This window comes from Dermochelys coriacea, chromosome 6 (assembly GCF_009764565.3).
Source record: "Dermochelys coriacea isolate rDerCor1 chromosome 6, rDerCor1.pri.v4, whole genome shotgun sequence".
NCBI lineage: Eukaryota > Metazoa > Chordata > Testudines > Dermochelyidae > Dermochelys > Dermochelys coriacea.
The window spans coordinates 95,515,074-95,534,085 of NC_050073.1; the positions used below are offsets into that span (position 1 = coordinate 95,515,074).

The following is a 19,012-nucleotide window of genomic DNA, read 5'->3' on the forward strand; positions in this document are numbered from 1 at the left end:
ATCCCATGTGATGAGGAATGTGTCTTCCAAAGACCTGTGTCCCAATCCCAACTCTTGAGCAGAACTGAGGGTATCAGACATTTTGTGGTGTGGCAAAAAGATCTATGTGGGGGAATCCCCAGTGGTTGAAGATAAGCTGAAGGAGTTGCTTATCCAGTTCCCAGTTGTGATCATGGAAGAATCTTTTGCTCAATGAGTCCACAGTGAAGTTCTGGTGTCCAGGGAGGAATGTGGCTGAGATGGTGATGTCGTTTTGGAGGCACTGAAATTATGGAACTGGTGTATCAGAGTATAAAGAGTGGAACCTTGCTCTGCCTTGTCTGTTGATGTAAAAACATGCAGATGATATTGTCCATCATGACTTTGATGGTGCGATATGCTATCAGTGGGAGGAAACATCAATAGGCATTGCGGATTACCTCTATGTCTAGGAGGCTGATGTGTAGGGTGGATTTGGTTAAAGACCATCTGCCCTCCACCATATGAGTGTGAAGGTGCACTCCCCAACTGATGAAGGAGGTGTCAGTTGTTAGAATCATGATTGATGCTGGCTGAAGGAAATGAACCCCAACACAGATGTTCTTAGGCTGTGTCTACCAGAGTAGTGAGTCCTTTACCGTCCTCGGCATGAATAAAAGTTTGTGGCTGCTGTGTCTGTGAGGGACATATGCTGTACAGACATATGTCTGAAGACATCACATGTGTAATCATGTGTGCTTTACCCATGAATGTCGTGGCGGTCATGTGTCATATTAGCTGGAGACACATTCTCTTGGAAATCTGGGGATAGGCTTGTACCTTGGATACAAGATCCACCATAGTCAAGAATCTGTGAGGCGGAAGGAAGGCTCTGTCTTGTATGGCATCTATTTGTGCACCAGTGAACTCCAGGTGTTGTACTGGTAAGTTCACACTGTGGCCTAGATTTGTGAAAAGGTCCATTGAGACCTGGACGGCACGAAGAGCGTTGGCTTTGGATGAGACCTTGTGGCGACAGTTGCCTAAGTATGGAAAGATGATGACACCTTGTTTACTTAGGTAGGCAGCAATTACCGCAAGGACGCTGGAGAATACACAAGGGGCTGTCAACAGTCCAAAAGGCAATACCTTGTACTGATTATGGTTGGCTCCCATGGGGAACTGGAGAAACCATCTGTGGACCAGGTGTTTTGTGAAATGGAAATACGCATCTCAGAGGTCGAGGGCCGAGAGCCAGTCCCCCTGTTCCAGTGCTGGGATAATGGTAGAGAAGGTAACCATCTTGAAGTGTTGCAGTTTGACAAACTTATTTAGGTTTTGAAGGTCCACGATCGGCTGCCAGCTGCCGGATTTCTTCTGGATCATAAAAAAATGGGAATAGAAACTCATTCCTCTGTGTTGGGAAGGGACCAGTTCTACGTCTCACAGGTGAAGAAGAAGATTTATTTCTTCTCATAGAATGGGTTCATGAGGGGGTCCCTGAAGAGGGACGAGGAGAGAGGAAGAATAGATAGGAAAGGGATGGAGTATCCTTCCCTGATGGTCTCTAGAACCCATATGTCTGAGGTGATTAGTCTCCAAGATGGAAAGAACGGAGCTAAACCATCACCAAACTAGTGGTATATCGAAGATGGTTGATGTGACTGGAAAAGAGGGAGGCTTCTTGAGGCCTTGACCTACCTTCAAAATTGTTGCTTGGCTGCAGGTGTGAGAGAGGTAGTCCCTTGAGGAGTGACCTGTCTACATTTGGTAGGGGGCTTTTGTTGTTGGTCCTGAGTGTCATAGTGCTGCTGACGAGTGTACTGCGGTGGTCAGGATCGTAGGGGGAGATGATACTTTTGTAGGTGTCTCTTTGGCATGGATGTGTAAATATTAAGGGAGTGGAGAGTAGCTTGGCAGTCTTTAAGGGAGTGTAGGGAATCAACCATATGCACCATGAATAGTTTGGGGCCCTCAAAGGGTAAATCTTCAACTGTGGTTTGTACTGCCTTAGGAAAGCCTGAGAGGTGCAATCATGGTGCCCGCCTCGTAACCATGCAGTTGCGATGGAGCGAGCAGGGATATCTACAGATAATGAGGCTCGTGGGGCTGTATGGGCCAAGAGGTATCCCTCAGATATAAGCACCTGGAATTGTTCTTTCTTGGCCTCAGGAAGGTTATGGCAGAGTTCCTCTATTTTGGACTAAGTGAGGTAGTTGTACTTGGCCATAAGAGCCTCGTAATTAGCTATTCAAAATTGGAGTGTGGCAGATGAATAAGCCTTGCGTCCGAATAAATTAAGCATTTCCAGTGTCTGTCCTGACGGGTAGATACTTGTCGTCCTTTCTCTTTCTAGAATCACAGAATATCAGGGTTGGAAGGGACCTCAGGAGGTCATCTAGTCCAACCCCCTGCTCAAAGCAGGACCAATCCCAACTAAATCATCCCAGCCAGGGCTTTGTCAAGCCTGACCTTAAAAACTTCTAAGGAAGGAGATTCCACCACCTCCCTAGGTAACACATTCCAGTGTTTCACCACCCTCCTAGTGAAAAAGTTTTTCCTAATATCCAAGCTATACCTCCCCCACTGCAACTTGAGACCATTACTCTTGCACCATATTAACTACTAGAGAATCTGGGGTCGGATGCGAGAAAAGAAATTCCACATCTTTTGCAATAACATTTTTTGTCTGTCCATTTTCAGGTTGGAGGGATGGCCACTGGGGTCTGCCAGAGCACTTTTGCAGGATTGAGAAGAACCTTGTTGATAGGTAGGGCAATTTCGGAGAAAGATAATGTGTGCAGGACATCGAGCAATTTATGCTCCTGATCTTTCACTTCCTCCAAAGGAATCTGGAAGGAGACTGCAATTCTGTGGAATAATTCTTGAATGTGTCTGAAGTTGTCAGCAGCAGTAGGAGGTGGGGGCATGATAGCCTCATTGGGGGAAGAAGAGGAGAAATATAATGTTGGTGGAGCTTCCTCCTCCTGTTCTTCCCCCTCATTCAGTACTCACTCCGGTGTGCAAGAGACCAATGGAGAAGGGAGAGGTATAGGTCTCCAGCATTGCTCCATGGGAGGCTTCTCAAACTGTGCCCTGTACATGTCCCCAAGGTCCCAATATGGCCAATGTGGAGGAGTGGAATGTGTAGTTGCATTCACTGTGGTCCATAACAGGATTGTGGTCCAGATGTGGATTGCCAATAGTGAGGATGTGTAGATGAAGTCGTCGGAACCTGTCTTGAATAACAGGGTGCGATGGAGCACTCCTCCTCTTCTTCCTCCTCGTCATTGGCGAAGGAGGGTGCCCTTGTCAGGGGAACAACAAGGAGTCTGGTGGCACCTTAAAGACTAGTCTTTATGACTAGTCTTTAAGGTGCCACCAGACTCCTTCTTTTTGTAGACACAGAATAACATGGCTACCTCCAATACTTGTCGGGGGAAAAGGGAGGAATGTTATGAGTCCAGAGAGGAGGGTGGAAGTGGGAGGAGGTCATGTCTGAGCAGAGCTGACTTGGGCATGTCAGATACAAGCTGTTCTTTTCAGTATCTAAATTCCTGGGGAGGAGGAAGGAACATCATCAGCACCGGTACATGACTCGGTACATGACTTCAGGTGGAGCTGAAGACTTGGTCAGTGCCGAGGACTCGCTCAGTGCCAGCGACTTTGTTGGTGCTGAGGACTTGGTTGGTGCTGGCAGTTTTGGTGGGGCCAAGGACTTGCTCTGTGTCGACAGCTTCAACTGTGCCAAAAAGGACGCCAGTGCCGATGGTTTTGTAAGTGCCATAGCTCCTGAAGTCAGTCTGTCTTGGTCTCCAGAGCTGAGATATGGTGCTGAGGGCTGTAGCTCTGCCTGGTTAGGGTCCTTAGTTTCATGCCGAAACCAGAGGTAGTCAGGTCTTGGAGCTATGTCCCCTGTCAGATGATGTTGAGGCAACTGACCTCACAGGGGAAGGTGAGCTTTGCCTCAGAGTGTGAGGAGGGAGCCTGTTTCTTCTTGTCAGAGCAAGAAAGAGACAACTTTCTCTTAGAGGGACATGGGGAATGAGGATCAGTGGACAGCCTGGCAGAGCGTGAAAGACACATGGGGGAGAGCCCGGGGCCGGGTTCGATGCTGGGCACTGTGATTTCTCCATGAGGAGAAGTTATAACCGAACGTTCCAGTCTTTTCTGGCCCTGGCAGTCAAGTTGTGACAGTGGGAACACTTTTGTGGGATGTGTTCCTCTTCCAGCAAGTGAACGCACTGGGGGTGGCCATCCATTACTGGAGGGCATTATAGCCAGAGTTGCACCTCTTAAACCTGGGAGATCTGGGCATAAGGGTGAGGAAAAAAGCTTCCTGGTTCGGAAGGGTGAGAAGCAGGGAAATGAAAACCTAACTGATGAGGTAACAATAAAGGTGACGCGAAAACAAATGTTTTTTGATAGAGGAAAGAAGAAGAAAAAGAAGAAGTTCTAAATTACACTAAAACTGACAGGTAAGGCACTATTCTATGAGGGAAAAAGGAGAAGCGGGCTCTTCTGCGGATTCCATCCTAGACCGAAGGCAGTAGAGAAGGAACTCAGGGGTGGGGGCGGTCAGACAGCACAACAATATATATATGTCCCACTCATGGTGTGAGGGAGAAGAGGTGTGAATGTGCAGTCTGACGGGCACTGCTGATGAAGATTTCTGATCCCAGGGGCAAGGGGCGCTGCCACCCCCACAGTGGAGAACCCATAGGGACAATATTCAAAGAGTTAGTCTTCTCAGCAACAGCTTGCCAGCAGTGTAATAACTTTATTAAACAGCAGCATACTGTGGCCTGGGTTGAACCTGGATAACTTCTTGGGCAGTCCATGACTGAGATGACTAGGGTGACTGTTTTCCTTGCCATTAAATGTTCTATAGCTCTTAGGATGAATCTTAAAAGGAATGGGAAGGATTCACCCGAGCCAGTGTATTTTCAGAACTACTGATGATGTCTGAGTATTTGGAGGTCTTGTCAACACAGTAGTTTTCTCCAGCAAAGGAGGTACTCTTTTCAAAGACCCTTTTGGCTCCATGTGCCTTTCAAGATCTGATACACTAGAGTTCAGAATACCATTTAGATGGTGTTTTTCCATTGCTCTAAATTAAACATTTTCGAATAGATTAAATATGCATCTATTCTTTAACTTCTTGAGTTTTTGTAGTCATGTTTAGCAAAGACAGCCACACAAAGTATAATTAGTAGGTATATTCACTGCAAGAGCCTTGTCTGCAATCTTATTTGTGCCTCTTACAGGTGTACCTTAGATTATTAAAATTGCATTCCTTTGTGATTTAGATCAATATATCTCTATTTTATATATATATATATATATATATATATGTATGTATTATACCCCCCAAATATTGAAGGTCTGAAATTATTACTTTGTCCTCTTTGGTATCACTTGAAAACTTTTTTGTATACATTGAATGGGATTTATTACATTATCCTACAACTGTGCATGAGATATTTTGAGCTATATAACTTTTGTGACAGATATGGTATTTCCTGAAATACTCTTGAAACACCTCATGGTGTCAAATTTATGTATTATTGTGGGCTGGACTGTATGTAATTTCTTCATGAGGAGATGTCAGAAACATTGCAACTCCATGCAGCATCTTTGGGATCCATTGTTTTAAATGAATGGTTTATGTATGACTGTTCTATTCCATGGGGGAAGAGCTACCACAGCTCCTACAGGAACTAAAACAATAGATTAAGGCAAATCAGGCAGGTTGTAATCTCCACAGAGAGAGGGGAGGCTCACATATACTAGTTCAAACTAGATTCCCCACAGAGCCCAACAGGCAAAGAAAAGACTTTGGGATAAATAGCCTGAGTTTAAAGTGACCCAGAGCCTTTTTTTCTGATCCAACAAATGGACAGACCCTTCTGTCCAAGGGGGCTCCAATTCTTCCTGGGAAGGGTTGGAAGGACTTTGGCCTACTGGGGCCCCATAAGACATATGGGTGATCTCTGGCAAGCTTATTAACATGCATGTAGGTTCTTTTATTGTTTTTAATGTTTTCTCTGTAATACTTTCACCTTAAGAATAAATGTGCTTGCTTATAAAGGGCTGTGTGCAACTTATAATTGCTGCCAATTATGTTGTTCGTAGCCTTCAAGAGAAAGCAAAGTGAAGATGCTGGCCTGTTTAGGCAGTCCCCTGGCTTGCTGGGACTATCACAGTGTAAGCAAGGAACTGTGTGGGCTGGAAAAGCCCCTGGTCTCCACCCAAGAGATGCGACAGCTGAGGAGCCTGGAGCCTCAGGGGTGCCTCAAGGGACCGTGGAGGGGGAATATGGTGCAATTGCCCTGAATTGTCACAACTATTAATGGCGTAACTATTATTTATAAAAACTAGACTAACCTCTCCAAGGCAGGCATTACATTTTCCTGCATGCTGTATTACACCTAGCACAATGGGCAGATTATCTTTCTTGGGGTCTCTGACACTACCATAACATAAATTAATTTTTATTATTAATAGGAGTTAGAAAGAGATAACCTATTGATATATGCATGTGTCAAAAATCATACAGAATACATAACAATAACTATCTTAGGTATAACAGACAATGCTGCAGTTAAAAATACAAGAAAAACATGCCTTTCCTTACCTGCTCTACGCCAGAATTTCATGTGTTTAATTCCAGCTGTTATCAGTTTATCAGGCATATAAGGATTCATTTTAACAACAAAAATCTTATCTTTGCTTCCTCTGAAATAAAAAAGTAAAATATTTCACTGCCTTGATCCACAGACAAATGTATACACTCACATTTTTCTGTAAAAACAATGAGGAGTTCTTGTACCACCTTAGAAACTAACGAATTTATCTGGGCATAAGCTTTCGTGGGCTAGTACCCACTTCATCAGATGCACACAGATTTTCTGTGTGATTGTCCAGCTTACTAATGTCTATCTCACAAAACATTCCTATAGCTCTTAACCATTCTTTTATTAGGAGAAATAGGAAGGCAGGCCATTGAACTAAAGGTATTGAGTTTACTGCCATTTTTATCTGTCTAACTCTTAATTTGACAGTTTGCAGATTAGAAATCTGGAGAAACTGCTCTACTTCAACAACCCACTCAACAGTATTTTCTTTATACAAGAACATACTTGACCCAAAATAATGCAATGATATTTATTCTTTGGGAATTAAGCCTTGATAGCAAATTAAGGCTGTAAGGTTACATTAATTGCAGACCGTATCTACATCAGTTTCTCATTCTGAAAATCAATGACAATGTCCATACACTTTTTACTGAACTTTTCCATCATTCTAGTGGACTTAAACAATAATGGATATGACATTGTTTGTCACATCTATCTTACAATACTTACCTTCAGCAGTTTTTGGAAAAAAAAACAAACCTGTCATCTTTGTTTGCTGACACATTTTGTATTTCTTTGTATGTTCCTAAATACAGACACACAATACACAGCTACAAGGACTACTGTTTTGAAAGATCCTATCTCTTTCAGCTATATTTCCTATCTATGTAAGAGAAAGTTATTTACCAGTAATTCTGCTTCTCTGAAAATATAGGAGTCTCCTTCTCCTTTTGTAAATACTCACTCATGGGTATTTGCTCCTTAGTGCAAGAATGGGAGAACTCCTCTAGCTTTTAGCTTCCTAAGATTTTTTGACGCTGAGGGGACCACAAGCCAGTCAGTTACTAACCACTTTACACCACAATCTGTCATATATAAATGCTGTCCTCCAACATTGCAGTCAATTCCAATGACAGAGTTTGAGGTGAAGCTCCCCAGATAGAAAAGCCAATCCAAAATGATCAACATAAGATTAAAAAAGGGCCCCAGGGGGAAAAAATCAGTAAAAAAAAGGTGCAAGAGAAAAACACCCGAAAGAATGCTCTGGGCTCTAATGGGAGGAGAACATATGAAATCCTAGAAAATGTAATCTACTTTGAAAATAAGATATTGAGCATGACAAGTCTAAAACAGGAGTCCATTCTGGAGGTGAAATCCAAGCAATAAATGCTTAATATATGTATATGGAGTAGACTATGTATCTGCTTTGAGATTTCTTAATGAAAACATACCTGAAGCAGGAGATGGTGACAGTGTTGCTTCAAAATTAGTGTACCTTGAAAACACCTTTAGTATCAAGCAATCCTGGTGTTAGCTATATAAAATGCAATCATATTGTCTTCTTAGCAATATACAGTACTGCCCGGTAAAGTGGCATCAAATGAAAAAGGTGTGTGGACTTTCTGAAGGCTTTTGTCTTTTCCAAAAACAACACTAAGCACCTTCAGACATTAAGTGTAGTGAGAGGAGTATTCTGGAATGGACATGCAAAACACACTGGCAGGACAAACAGCTTATTAAAGTGGAATTCAGACACCAACTTAGAGAGCAATTTTCAATATGTCCACTGCACTATCTTATCCTTGTAAAATCTGGTGTATGTTGGGTCTGTTACTAGGGCTCTGCAAGCTGAACTGACTGCTACCAGGTAAAAATTACTTTCCATGTGAGAAACTTAAGCTCAGAGAGATTGAGTGGCTTATAAGGAGCTTTCATCAATTTTGTCATCTTGATATTAATATCCCACGACACAGGAGGCTTTTTAACTGGAGGTTTTAAAAGCCTCAAGACCTGCATGAACCTGACAAGGGACTGCACAGACATTGCACTGGTTGACCTTCAGTTAGTTCACTATTAGCCAGATGGCTGCCAAATGTACCTGGATGTAGTTAGTCTTTCACTTAGACATGTGAAAAGACTAGTCAAGTAGCTTTTCTGGTGAGAACAAAGTGTCCACTCAGTCCTGTTTGCATGATTCCACAAATCTATTTTTAACTGTAGGAACTGGAGTTGTAGATGCTTCTCAAGTCTCCTTGGAAGCCCTCTACCAGTATAGAACTGCCCTCATTTCCAGAATAATTATGTCCAAGTGCAATTCCTATAGAGATAAAAATGCGCTGGGTGCGTAGTCCTCTGTATTGGCTCCTCATACCAGGTTAGACACATCTGTGGCTGCTAAAGTTTGAAGAGGAGGTATTTTAAGTCAATTTGTAATTAGTGATTGTTCCTGAACTGTCAACAGGTCAGAGTAACCTGGAGACTGTCTGCCATCAGATGAGATGTGAAAGTTCCTGTAATACTTACTTCCACTGGAATTGCAGGGTCTGCAGAGCTTACCTCATATGTAGGGCCCTACCAAATTCATGGCCATGAAAAACGTGTCACAGACCATGAAATCTGGTGTTGCTCCATGAAATCTGCTCTTTTGTGTGCATTTACTCTCTACTACACAGATTTCACGGGGGGGAGACCAGCATTTCTCAAATTGGGGATCCTGAACCATAAGGGAGTTGCAGAGGAGTCGCAAGGTTATTTTAGGGGGGTCGTGGTATTACCATCCTTACTTCTGCACTGCCTTCATTGCTGGGTGGCCAGAGTGAGGTGGCTGTTGGCCGGGTGCTCAGCTCTGAAGGCAGTGCTCCACCAGCTGCAGCACAAAAGTAAGCATGGCAATACCATATCATGCCACCCTTACTTCTGCGCTGCTGCCTTCAGAGCTGGGCAGCCGGAGGGTGGTGCTGCTGACTGAGTGAGGGCCCAGCTCAGCAGGCAGCAGCCTAGAAGTAAGGTTGGCAATACCATACCAGTCTATCCTTACTTCTATGCTGCTGCTGACAGCGGCTCTGCCTTAAGAGCTGGGATCCTGGCCAGAAGCCACCGTTCTCCAGCTGCCTAGCTCTGAAGGCAGCACGACCACCAGCAGCAACACAGAAGGGTAGTAGCACCACAACCCCCGCCCCAACAATAACTTTGCAACTCCTCCACAACTTCTTTTTGGGTCAGGACCCCTACAATTATAACACCATGAAATTTCAGATTTAAATATGTGAAATCATGAAATTTATTATTTTAAAAATCCTATGACTGTGAAATTGACCAAAATGGACTGTGAATTTGGTAGGCTCCTACTCACATGCAAACATGTCCTGGATACCACAAATAGCATTGCAGCCATGAGACCGAACATTAGTAGTATTGTCTAAACCAGTGGTTCCCAAAATGGGGGTCATGAACCCCTGGGGGTTTGCGAAATGTTACATGGGTTCTTGGGAAAAAATTCCCTAATGGCAGACAGAGCTGTCCCTAGGGACCCCGGCCAGCATGCGGCCAGCAGCCCGAAACCCCTGGACTTCCAAGAGCTAAGCATATCAAAGCAAGCATATCTATCACACTGAGGACATTTCAATTTCAAGACTCCTTATTAGAAAGGGAGGTGGATATTTTTTGCTGTTTTTAAAATTAAATAAGCACCTAGTATTGTTTTTAAAATTATTATGAAGAACAAGTTTGAGCTTTGTTGTAATGTGCATTGTTTGCCTGGACTGCTCGAGACCTGAATGCTTGTGTAGGAGGAACTCTGAGTTGGCTTCTTAAATACCTTCATGCGGTTTCACATCTGATACTCCTTGATGAAACATAGGAGCCTTGCCTTATAACAGGCTTATTCAAAGTGATACAAGCTACAAAAGTGAGATCTTGGAAGAGTGTTGCCGTTTTCATAATGCAATAAAAATACTGTAATGATAAATAATAATTAATAATAAATAGTGTGTAATAAGCATGTCATAAAAACAAATTTTATATTTCCAAGATCGTTGCTTTTATAATTTATACTCAAGTAAAGGAGAAAATCCCTGGAAATATTCATTTTTAGGAGGGAGTTCACGAGACTTGACATTTAGTGAAAGGAGTTCACAGGTTGTTAAAGTTTGGGAACCACTGGTCTAAACTTACCTGCTAACTCTCTTGCTGATCCGTTGTGCCCAACTGGGAATGTCTACAATCCTGTTCTGGAGAAGGAAAATTGATTTGAACTGTCTAGTGGGGCTCCTGTATACTTCAATTGTTTGTGGGGGACTGTTGAGAATGTGGGTAGTTTTTCACATATCCTAGTGACTCCATTCTGGTAGTGATATGGACTGTTCTTCCACATGATACAAAGTAGTGTCCTTAATCAGCCAACTTAGTGAATGTGCACACTCCCAGACTGGGCAGGTAGGCAATGACTTTCATCAAGAATTTTGTGAACATACGCAGAGCAGACACCAATTCAAGAAATAAGACAGTGAAGGAAGTGATGTTTCTTTACCTTATATCTGAATGCTTGAAGAGCATTCTAAGGTGCATGCAAGCATTCAGTTCTAGAGCACATAGCAATTAAACTTCATCTAAGAGAGTTGTAGTGGCTTCCAGGGTAACTATCTAGAATTTTTTTTTGACCCGATACTGATTCAGTTGCCTGAAATACAAGAAGGGCCAGAGATTTCCCATCTTTTTTCTGCCTGAAAGTATGTAGAATAAAATCCCTTTCCTTCTTTCAGCCAGTGGCCCTGGCTTTAAGATTTTCTTTGTCAGGAGGAACAAGAGTGCCGGTAGCACCTCTTCTTCACATTGATAAGCCTGAGAGCATTCTTGAGAATGAGGAGCACAATTTGGAAGACTTTCTGAGAACCATTTGTACGGGGGCACCACCTCATCCAATGAGCTCAGTATCATCTCCTTCAAATACCAAGGTCAGCAATAATGTCAGGCAAAACTGGCACTGGGCCCTGCCACTCAGAAATTTTGACTGACTCAGGCTTTAGTACTCCAGGCCAGTCTTGTGCCTTCCTAAGGTGCCTGAAGAAGAGCTTGTTGGACTGCCCCATGTTTCCTCAGCACTTGGAATTACATTTCTACACATATCTAGTACCCCTGTACATCATGAATGATGCCAGTGCAGACAATATAACAAACATGGTCATCAGTTTTAAACCTATCCTGAAGGACAACCCATCACTCTCACAGATCTTGGGAGACAGGCCAGTCCTAGCTTACAGACAGCCACCCAACCTGAAGCAAATACTCACCAGCAACCACACACCACACAACAGAATCACTAACCCAGGAACCTATCCTTGTAACAAAGCCTGTTGCCAATTCTGTCCACATATCTATTCAGGGGACATCATCATAGGGCCTAATCACATCAGCCACACCATCAGAGGCTCATTCACCTGCACATCTACCAATATGATATATGTCATCATGTGCCAGCAATGCCCCTCTGCCATGTACATTGGTCAAACTGGACAGTCTCTACGTAAAAGAATAAATCAGATGTCAAGAATTATAACATTCAAAAACCAGTTGGAGAACACTTCAATCTCTTTGGTCACTCGATTACAGACCTAAAAGTGGCAATACTTCAACAAAAAAACTTCAAAAACAGACTCCAACAAGAGACTGCTGAATTGGAATTAATTTGCAAACTGGATACAATTAACTTAGGCTTGAATAGAGACTGGGAGTGGATGGGTCATTACACAAAGTAAACTATTTCCCCATGTTTATTCCCTCCCCTCGACCCCCCACTGTTCCTCAGAAGTTCTCATCAACTGCTGGAAATGGCCCACCTTGATTATCACTACAAAAGGTTTTTTCACCCATTGTTTCATGTTCTCTATGTATATAAATCTCCCCATTGTATTTTCCATTGAATGCATCCAATGAAGTGAGCTGTAGCTCACAAAAGCCTATGCTCAAATAAATTCATTAGTCTCTAAGGTGCCACAAGTACTCCTTTTCTTTTTGCGAATACAGACTAACACGGCTGCTACTCTGAAACCTGTCTAAAAGGAAAGCATTACCGGTGCACCAAAGGGAACATCAGACCAAAAGACACAACAAGTGCTGAGCACCAACATAGATGTAGGAATGAGAAAGATATCTTTATTACTTACAGCTCAGCACCTAACAAGCTTTGGTTTTGGAGTGCTGAGAACAACAATGCAACAGAGCTAAGGTGCTAGCTAAAGGAAAACACATACATATGGTAAAAAGGCTCTATATTAATGGGTGGCACATAAAGCAGTGTGCCAAAGTTCTGAGAAAATATGTACCAAATTATGACAAAAAGCAGAATCCAGTGTGCCGGAGGCAAAAGACATCAGAAATTTAGAAATACTTTACTTCACCTGACTGAAAAGCAGAGCTGGATCCAGGAAAGAACACATAAAGAGCTTCAATGTTGTGTGCACAATAGGCACTGAATAAAAAATTTCAAATTTGTCCTATGAAGGGCCCCAGGACCCTTCTATTGTGGAATGAAAGCATGTAACTGTGACCCAGATTTTGTGTGTTAGAGTCAAAGAGTTGCTAACATTATCTGAACTGCAAAATAGAGAAATAACTATTTAGCACATCAAAACTGTGAAAGTGGAAATACGAAGCATGTTTCTTTTTCCAGCTGCTGAAAGTATACTGTTGAGCGAACATTTCATTGTCCACATTTAGACACTAGATCAGCATTTTGAATTATTCATGAAGTTTTTGGACCAGTTACTGTAAGAGAGGGTTACTCACGTTGTGCAGTAACTGAGGTTCTTCAAGATGGTTGTCCCTGCGGGTGCTCCACTTTAGGTGTCTGGACGCTTTGCACTTGCAATCAGAGATTTGTGGTAGCAGTGCCTGGTTGGGTTGCAGACACGCCATAGCTGTCTCGTTCCAGCGGTTACATAGTGGTGCACAGTCAACCATCCCCCTGTTCCTTCTCTACCTCAGAGGATCGGCCTGAAACTCAGAAGTAGAGAGGAGGTGGAAGGGTAGTGGAACACTGACAGGGACAACCATCTCAAAGAACCTCAGTTACTGCACAAGGTGAGTAACCCTCTCTTCTTATTCAAAAAGTGTTCCTGTGAGTGCTCCACTTTAGGTGACTGTTGAGCAGTGCCCGTCAGAGGAGGAGAGGGGCTTTGGAGTTTGTCTATTAATGGTGGATAACACCGTAAGTCCAAAGTGTGCATCTGATGCCGATTGTTGTTCTAAAGCAGGGATTGGCAACCTTTGGCACGTGGCCCGCCAGGGTAAGCCCCCTGGTAGGCTGGGCCCGTTTGTTTACCTGCTGCGTCTGCAAGTTCGGCCAATTGCAGCTCCCACTGGCCGCGGTTCGCCGCTCCAGGCCAATGAGGGCTCCGGGAAGCCTGGTGAGCCGCGTGCCAAAGGTTGCCGATCCCTGTTCTAAAGCATAGTGCTTAGTGAAAGTATGGACTGATGCCCATGTATCTGCTCTACAAATGTAGGTGATAGGGACATTATTGAGATAGGCCACAGATGCTGCCAGTGCTCTGGTGGAGTGTGTGCAAACTCCCGGTGGGGGTTATAGATTGCTGTTTTGATAGCACAAATGGATAAATCCTGATATCCATTTGGATAGTCTCTGTTCTGAGATGGTTTGACCATCTAGCGTTCTGTTATGGAAACAAATAGTCTAGGTGATTTTCTAAACGTTTTTGTTTTTTCAATGTAAAAAGTTAATGCTCTGCGAACATTAAAAGTGTGGAGTGAGGCCTCCCTCCCGTCCACATGTGGCTTAGGAAAAAATACAGGTAAGTAAATGGGTTGGTTTAAATGAAAGGGAGAGGCAACTTTGGGTATGAATTTAGGATGCGGTTATAGGATTACTTAATCTTTAAAGAATGTTGTATAAGGTGGGTATGCCATTAGAGCACTTAATTCTCCCACCCGTCTGGCAGACATGATGACAATGAGGAAAGCCACCTTCATGGATAAGTGCAACAAAGAGCAGGTTGCAAGGGTTCAAATGGCTTTTCCAGGAGTCTGCGTAGAACAAGGTTGAGGTCTCACATGAGTGTAGGGTTTCTTATTGTGGGTGTAACAGAGCACAGCTGGCTCTCCTGGCTCCTGCCTCTGCTAGGCTCAGATAAAGTCACTCAGAGACCCTGGGGTTCAGGAACCACTGGTGCTTTTATTTACAAGTATGTTCTCCCACCACCTTCTCACCATACAGCGTACACAATTCTGGGTTCCTTGTGGCTGAACCCAGGAGGGAAGGTCTTTCTCCCTGCCTAGACTCCTCGCTCTCCTCCATCCCACCACCCTGGCTTCCTTCTTCCCAGCCTCTTATATAGCCTTTGGCTAATTGGGCTGGCAGCTGGCTCTCATTTCCCAATTAGGGCAGGTTCTTTCCAGCCAGCTCCACTTTATTCACTTAAATGGGGCTAGTGTGGCAGGGGGCTGATTCTGGAGTCTTTTTGCTCAGCACCATGTCACAGTGGGATAAGTATTTTCAATGCCTGTAAGGAAGCACTTAATCGTCGGGAGAGTAAATATGGTGACCCTGTTTACCTTGTTGTGGAAGGAGGTAATAGCAACCATCAAGTGTACTCTGATGGAGCTTGTGAATAGCCCCGATTTTTTAAGTTCTAGTATACTGTCCAGGATCCTTGGGGGGGGGGCGAATTGTGTTAAGATCTGTTTATCTTGGCACCAGGTTCAGAATTGTTTCCACTTATGGATATATGTCTTTCTTGTACTTAGTCTCTGACTGTTCAGTAATACATCTTTTGCTTCCTCTGAACAGGCCTTCTCAACCCCAGTCAGCCATGGAGTAACCAGGACTTGAGGTGGAGTACTGCAAGGTTGGGGTGATGGACGCATCCCACATCTTATGATAGAAGGTGAGGTACTAAGGAAAGGCAGCTTTGAGGTGGTTTCACTGCCATCTGACATAAGTATGGGAACCACGTTTGTCTGGGCCATATGGGTGCTCTGAGAATGACCTTGGATTTGTCCTGCTTGATCCTTTGAATGACTTGGCTTAGGAGTGGGGTTGGAGGAAATGCATACATCAATGGTGCCTCCCATTTTATGAGGAGAGTGTTGCCTGGGGGTGGTGTCCCAATCCCACTTTGGAGCAATATTGTGGGCACTTGGCATTCTGAGCTGTTGCAAATAGAACTATGATGGGGAACCCCCAAAGTTTGAATATGGAGTTGAGAATTCCAAGGTCCATTTCTCACTTGTGAGTTTGTGAAAAATCCTTACTTAGTACATCTGCTGTTGTATTTTGACATCCTGGCAGATAAGATACCGATATCTCTATGTTGTTGGTGATGCACCAATTCCAAATTCTCTGTATATAGGGAGTATGATTGTGCTTCCCCCTGGTGATTTATATAAAACATGCATGCGATATTGTCCATGAGGATCTTAATGGCATTGTTCTTGATTAGAGGGAGAAAGTGGTCACATGCATTTCAGACCTCCCTTAGCTCTAGTAAGTTTATGTGCAGGTTGGATTCCGCTGGAAACCAGCAGCCTTGGACCGTATTGTTGAGTAGATGTCCCCCCCCCATTAGGGAAGCATCTGTCCATGATTGTCATGGATGGAGTTCTTTGTTGGAAAGGGTAGACATTCCTTGGTTGCGTCCACCATGTTAACGAGTCTTTTACTCTGCGTGGCATTGTGAGGCATCTGTTGAGAGAGTATCTAGCAGTATATACACTGTTCGAAGCCAGACTGGCAAGCATCTTATGTGGAGTCTGGCATGCTTGACCACAAATGTTGCTGACAAGTGCCCCAAAAGTTGTAAACACGTTTTAGCGGATGTTTGTGGGCTGTCCCTCAAAATTGAAATTAGATTGACTAGAGTGAGGAAGCATTGCTGGGGTAATGTTGCTGTTGGTGTTAGACAGTTGAGATAGACTCCTGTGAATTCCAACTTTTGGACAGGAACTAGTGTAGACTTTTGCACATTTATTTGCAACCCTAGGTTCGTGTAAAGGGTTATTGTGCTCTGCGTGACATTTATCGCTTATTGCCATGTTGGTGCCCATATGAGGCAGTTGTCCAAGTATGGAAATATCATTACTCTGTGTCTGCGGAATTGAGTCGCAATGACTGGTAGAACCTTGGAAAAAAACTCTGGGGCAGTGGTTAGGCCAAAGGGTAGTACTCTGCATTGGAAATGCTGTTTCCCTAGGGTGAATCTCAAGAATCTTGTGTGTGATGGGTGGATGTTAATATGAAAATAAGCATCCTGAAGGTCAAGAGCCAATCTCCCTTCTCTAATGCCGGAATTATTGTGGTTAGAGTCACCATGTTGATATATTCTCATGAATTTGTTGAGTTTTCGTAAATCCAGGATGGGTCTCCACCCGCTGGTCTTTTTCTGAGTTAGAAAATAGTGTGAATAAAAACCTCTTCCCCTGTGTTGCCATGGTACAGGTTCCACAGCACCTATTTGTACAAAGTAGTTCATTTCCTGTTGTAACAGATGCTTGTGAGAGGGGTCTCTGAAGAGGGACAGGAAAGGGGGGTGGGTAGGTGGGACAGAAATAAAGGGGATGGAGTAGCCCTTCTGGATAATCCCTAAAACCCGTTTGTCTGTTTTGTTGCTGTTCCAGACTGGGTAGTATGGTGACAGACGGTCTCCGAATGGGCGGGGAACCGTTTCTGATTCCAGAGTAAGAGAGTGTGGAGGTCTTGTGCCCTCGACCACACCTTCAAAATGATTGTCTAGAGGTGGATTATCAAGATGTCGAAGGCTGATCTTGGTTTTGCCAACATCTGTTCTTTGTTTATGCCTTGGTTGTACTGTCTTTGGAGCTGGGAGTATGGCGTAGACCAGAATCTCTGATTGTAAAACATGCTCTATTTCTTTTTGTTTGCAGGTATGTAAATACCAAGGGTTTTTAAGGCCGCCCTTGAGTCTTTTAGGGTATGTAATGAGACATCGGTTTTGCCTGCAAAGTTTCTGACCCTGGAAGGGTAAGTCCTTGCCTGGACCTCTCGTGGGAACCTGGAGAGGTGGAGCCAAGATGCACAGTGCATGACCATAGATGTTGCGATGCAATGTGCTGCCGTGTCAACAGAGTCAAAGGAGGCCTGTAGGGCTGTCCTGATGATGAGAGACCCCTCAGAAATGTTTGCCTTGTACTGTTCTTTTTTGTCATTGGATAAATTTTCAATAAAAGTTGACATTTGGAGAACAGATTGCATGTATATTTGGCCAGCAGAGTTGCACAGTTGGCTATGTGGAACCGAAGTGTAGCTGAGGGATAAGCTTTCCGCCAAAAAAGGTCCAGCCTTTTCCAATCCTTATCGTATGGGATCATTTGGGACTGATTTGTTTCCCCCTTTGGTTCACTGTCTCCACTACTAAGGAGTTTGGCATGGGGTGTGTAAATAGGAATTCAGCCCCTTTTGCTGGCACGTAGTATTTTTTGTCAGATCTTTTACATGAGGGTGGTGCTGTAGCAGATGTCTGCTAAATTATTTTTTTTTGCAGGCTCCATGCCTGCATAATTAATTGGCAGAGCTATCTTTGCTGATGGGTATGCCTGGGGTATGTCTCAGAGCTTATGTTGGGCTTCTGGTAGCTGAGCCAACGAAACGTCTAGGGATTCAGCAACCCTTTTGAAGAGGTCCTGAAAGGATTTGAAATCATCCCCCATGGTGGGCAGTGGTGGCATGATGGTTTCGTCTGGTTACAGCGAAGAGAGGTGAGTAGGCAGCGAAGTGTCATGCTCAGCTATGTCCTTGGGTTCCTCAGTGTCCTCCTCTTGTGTTTCTGAGGGTGCCAGAACAGTTGGTGAAGGAGATTTGGCTGTTCTGGACAAAGGAGAATTAGGAGAGCTGTAGTTTTGGGCCCCATACATTGCCCATGGATCCCAGTATGACCAGTTAGGTGGGAATGGTATGGGGGGTGGTGTCCAGAGGTGACCACATCCTCATATATCCGCAGGTGGTTGTTAATGAGATGGTCATGGCTTGGGTGAGGAGTGGCAAGCAATATATATTACTGCATCATCTTCTTCCTCATCACTGGAGATAGGGGAGGCTGATCTGCAGGGAGTAGTCAGCTGGCTTGGTACTGATATGGATGAGGTACCCTCACTAGCGAGTAAAGATTCAGGCACTGAGGCCACTCTCAGTGCCATCGATACCGGAGAAGATTTTTCAGTTAGAGATTGCTTTCTTTTAGGTGATTCTCCGTACAGGGATGTCTGTGATCGCTTTTTGATAGCCTTTCTAGGAATAGGCTCTTTGGCAGCTGTTGTTGAAGTAGAGCCCCTGTCAGAGGCTGCCGCTGGCGACAGTTGGCTGGGGGTGACCTGGACTTGGGGTTGAAGACTGGCCTGAGGGATTTCTCCTTCATGAGGATCTTCAGTTGGAGATCTCTGGCTTTTCTTGT

General features: G+C 44.0%; 1 protein-coding gene across 3 annotated transcripts in view; it reads right to left on the bottom strand.

The window, feature by feature from the left end:
- The window catches only part of EML5 (EMAP like 5), a 326,380-nt gene that overhangs the window by 118,247 nt on the left and 189,121 nt on the right, over nucleotides 1–19,012 (bottom strand). For all 3 annotated transcript variants that reach the window (XM_038404486.2, XM_038404485.2, XM_043517737.1), the window contains exon 17: nucleotides 6,596–6,696. In XM_038404486.2, coding sequence (XP_038260414.1) covers nucleotides 6,596–6,696 — 101 coding nt within the window. The remainder of the gene's footprint in view (nucleotides 1–6,595; nucleotides 6,697–19,012) is intronic.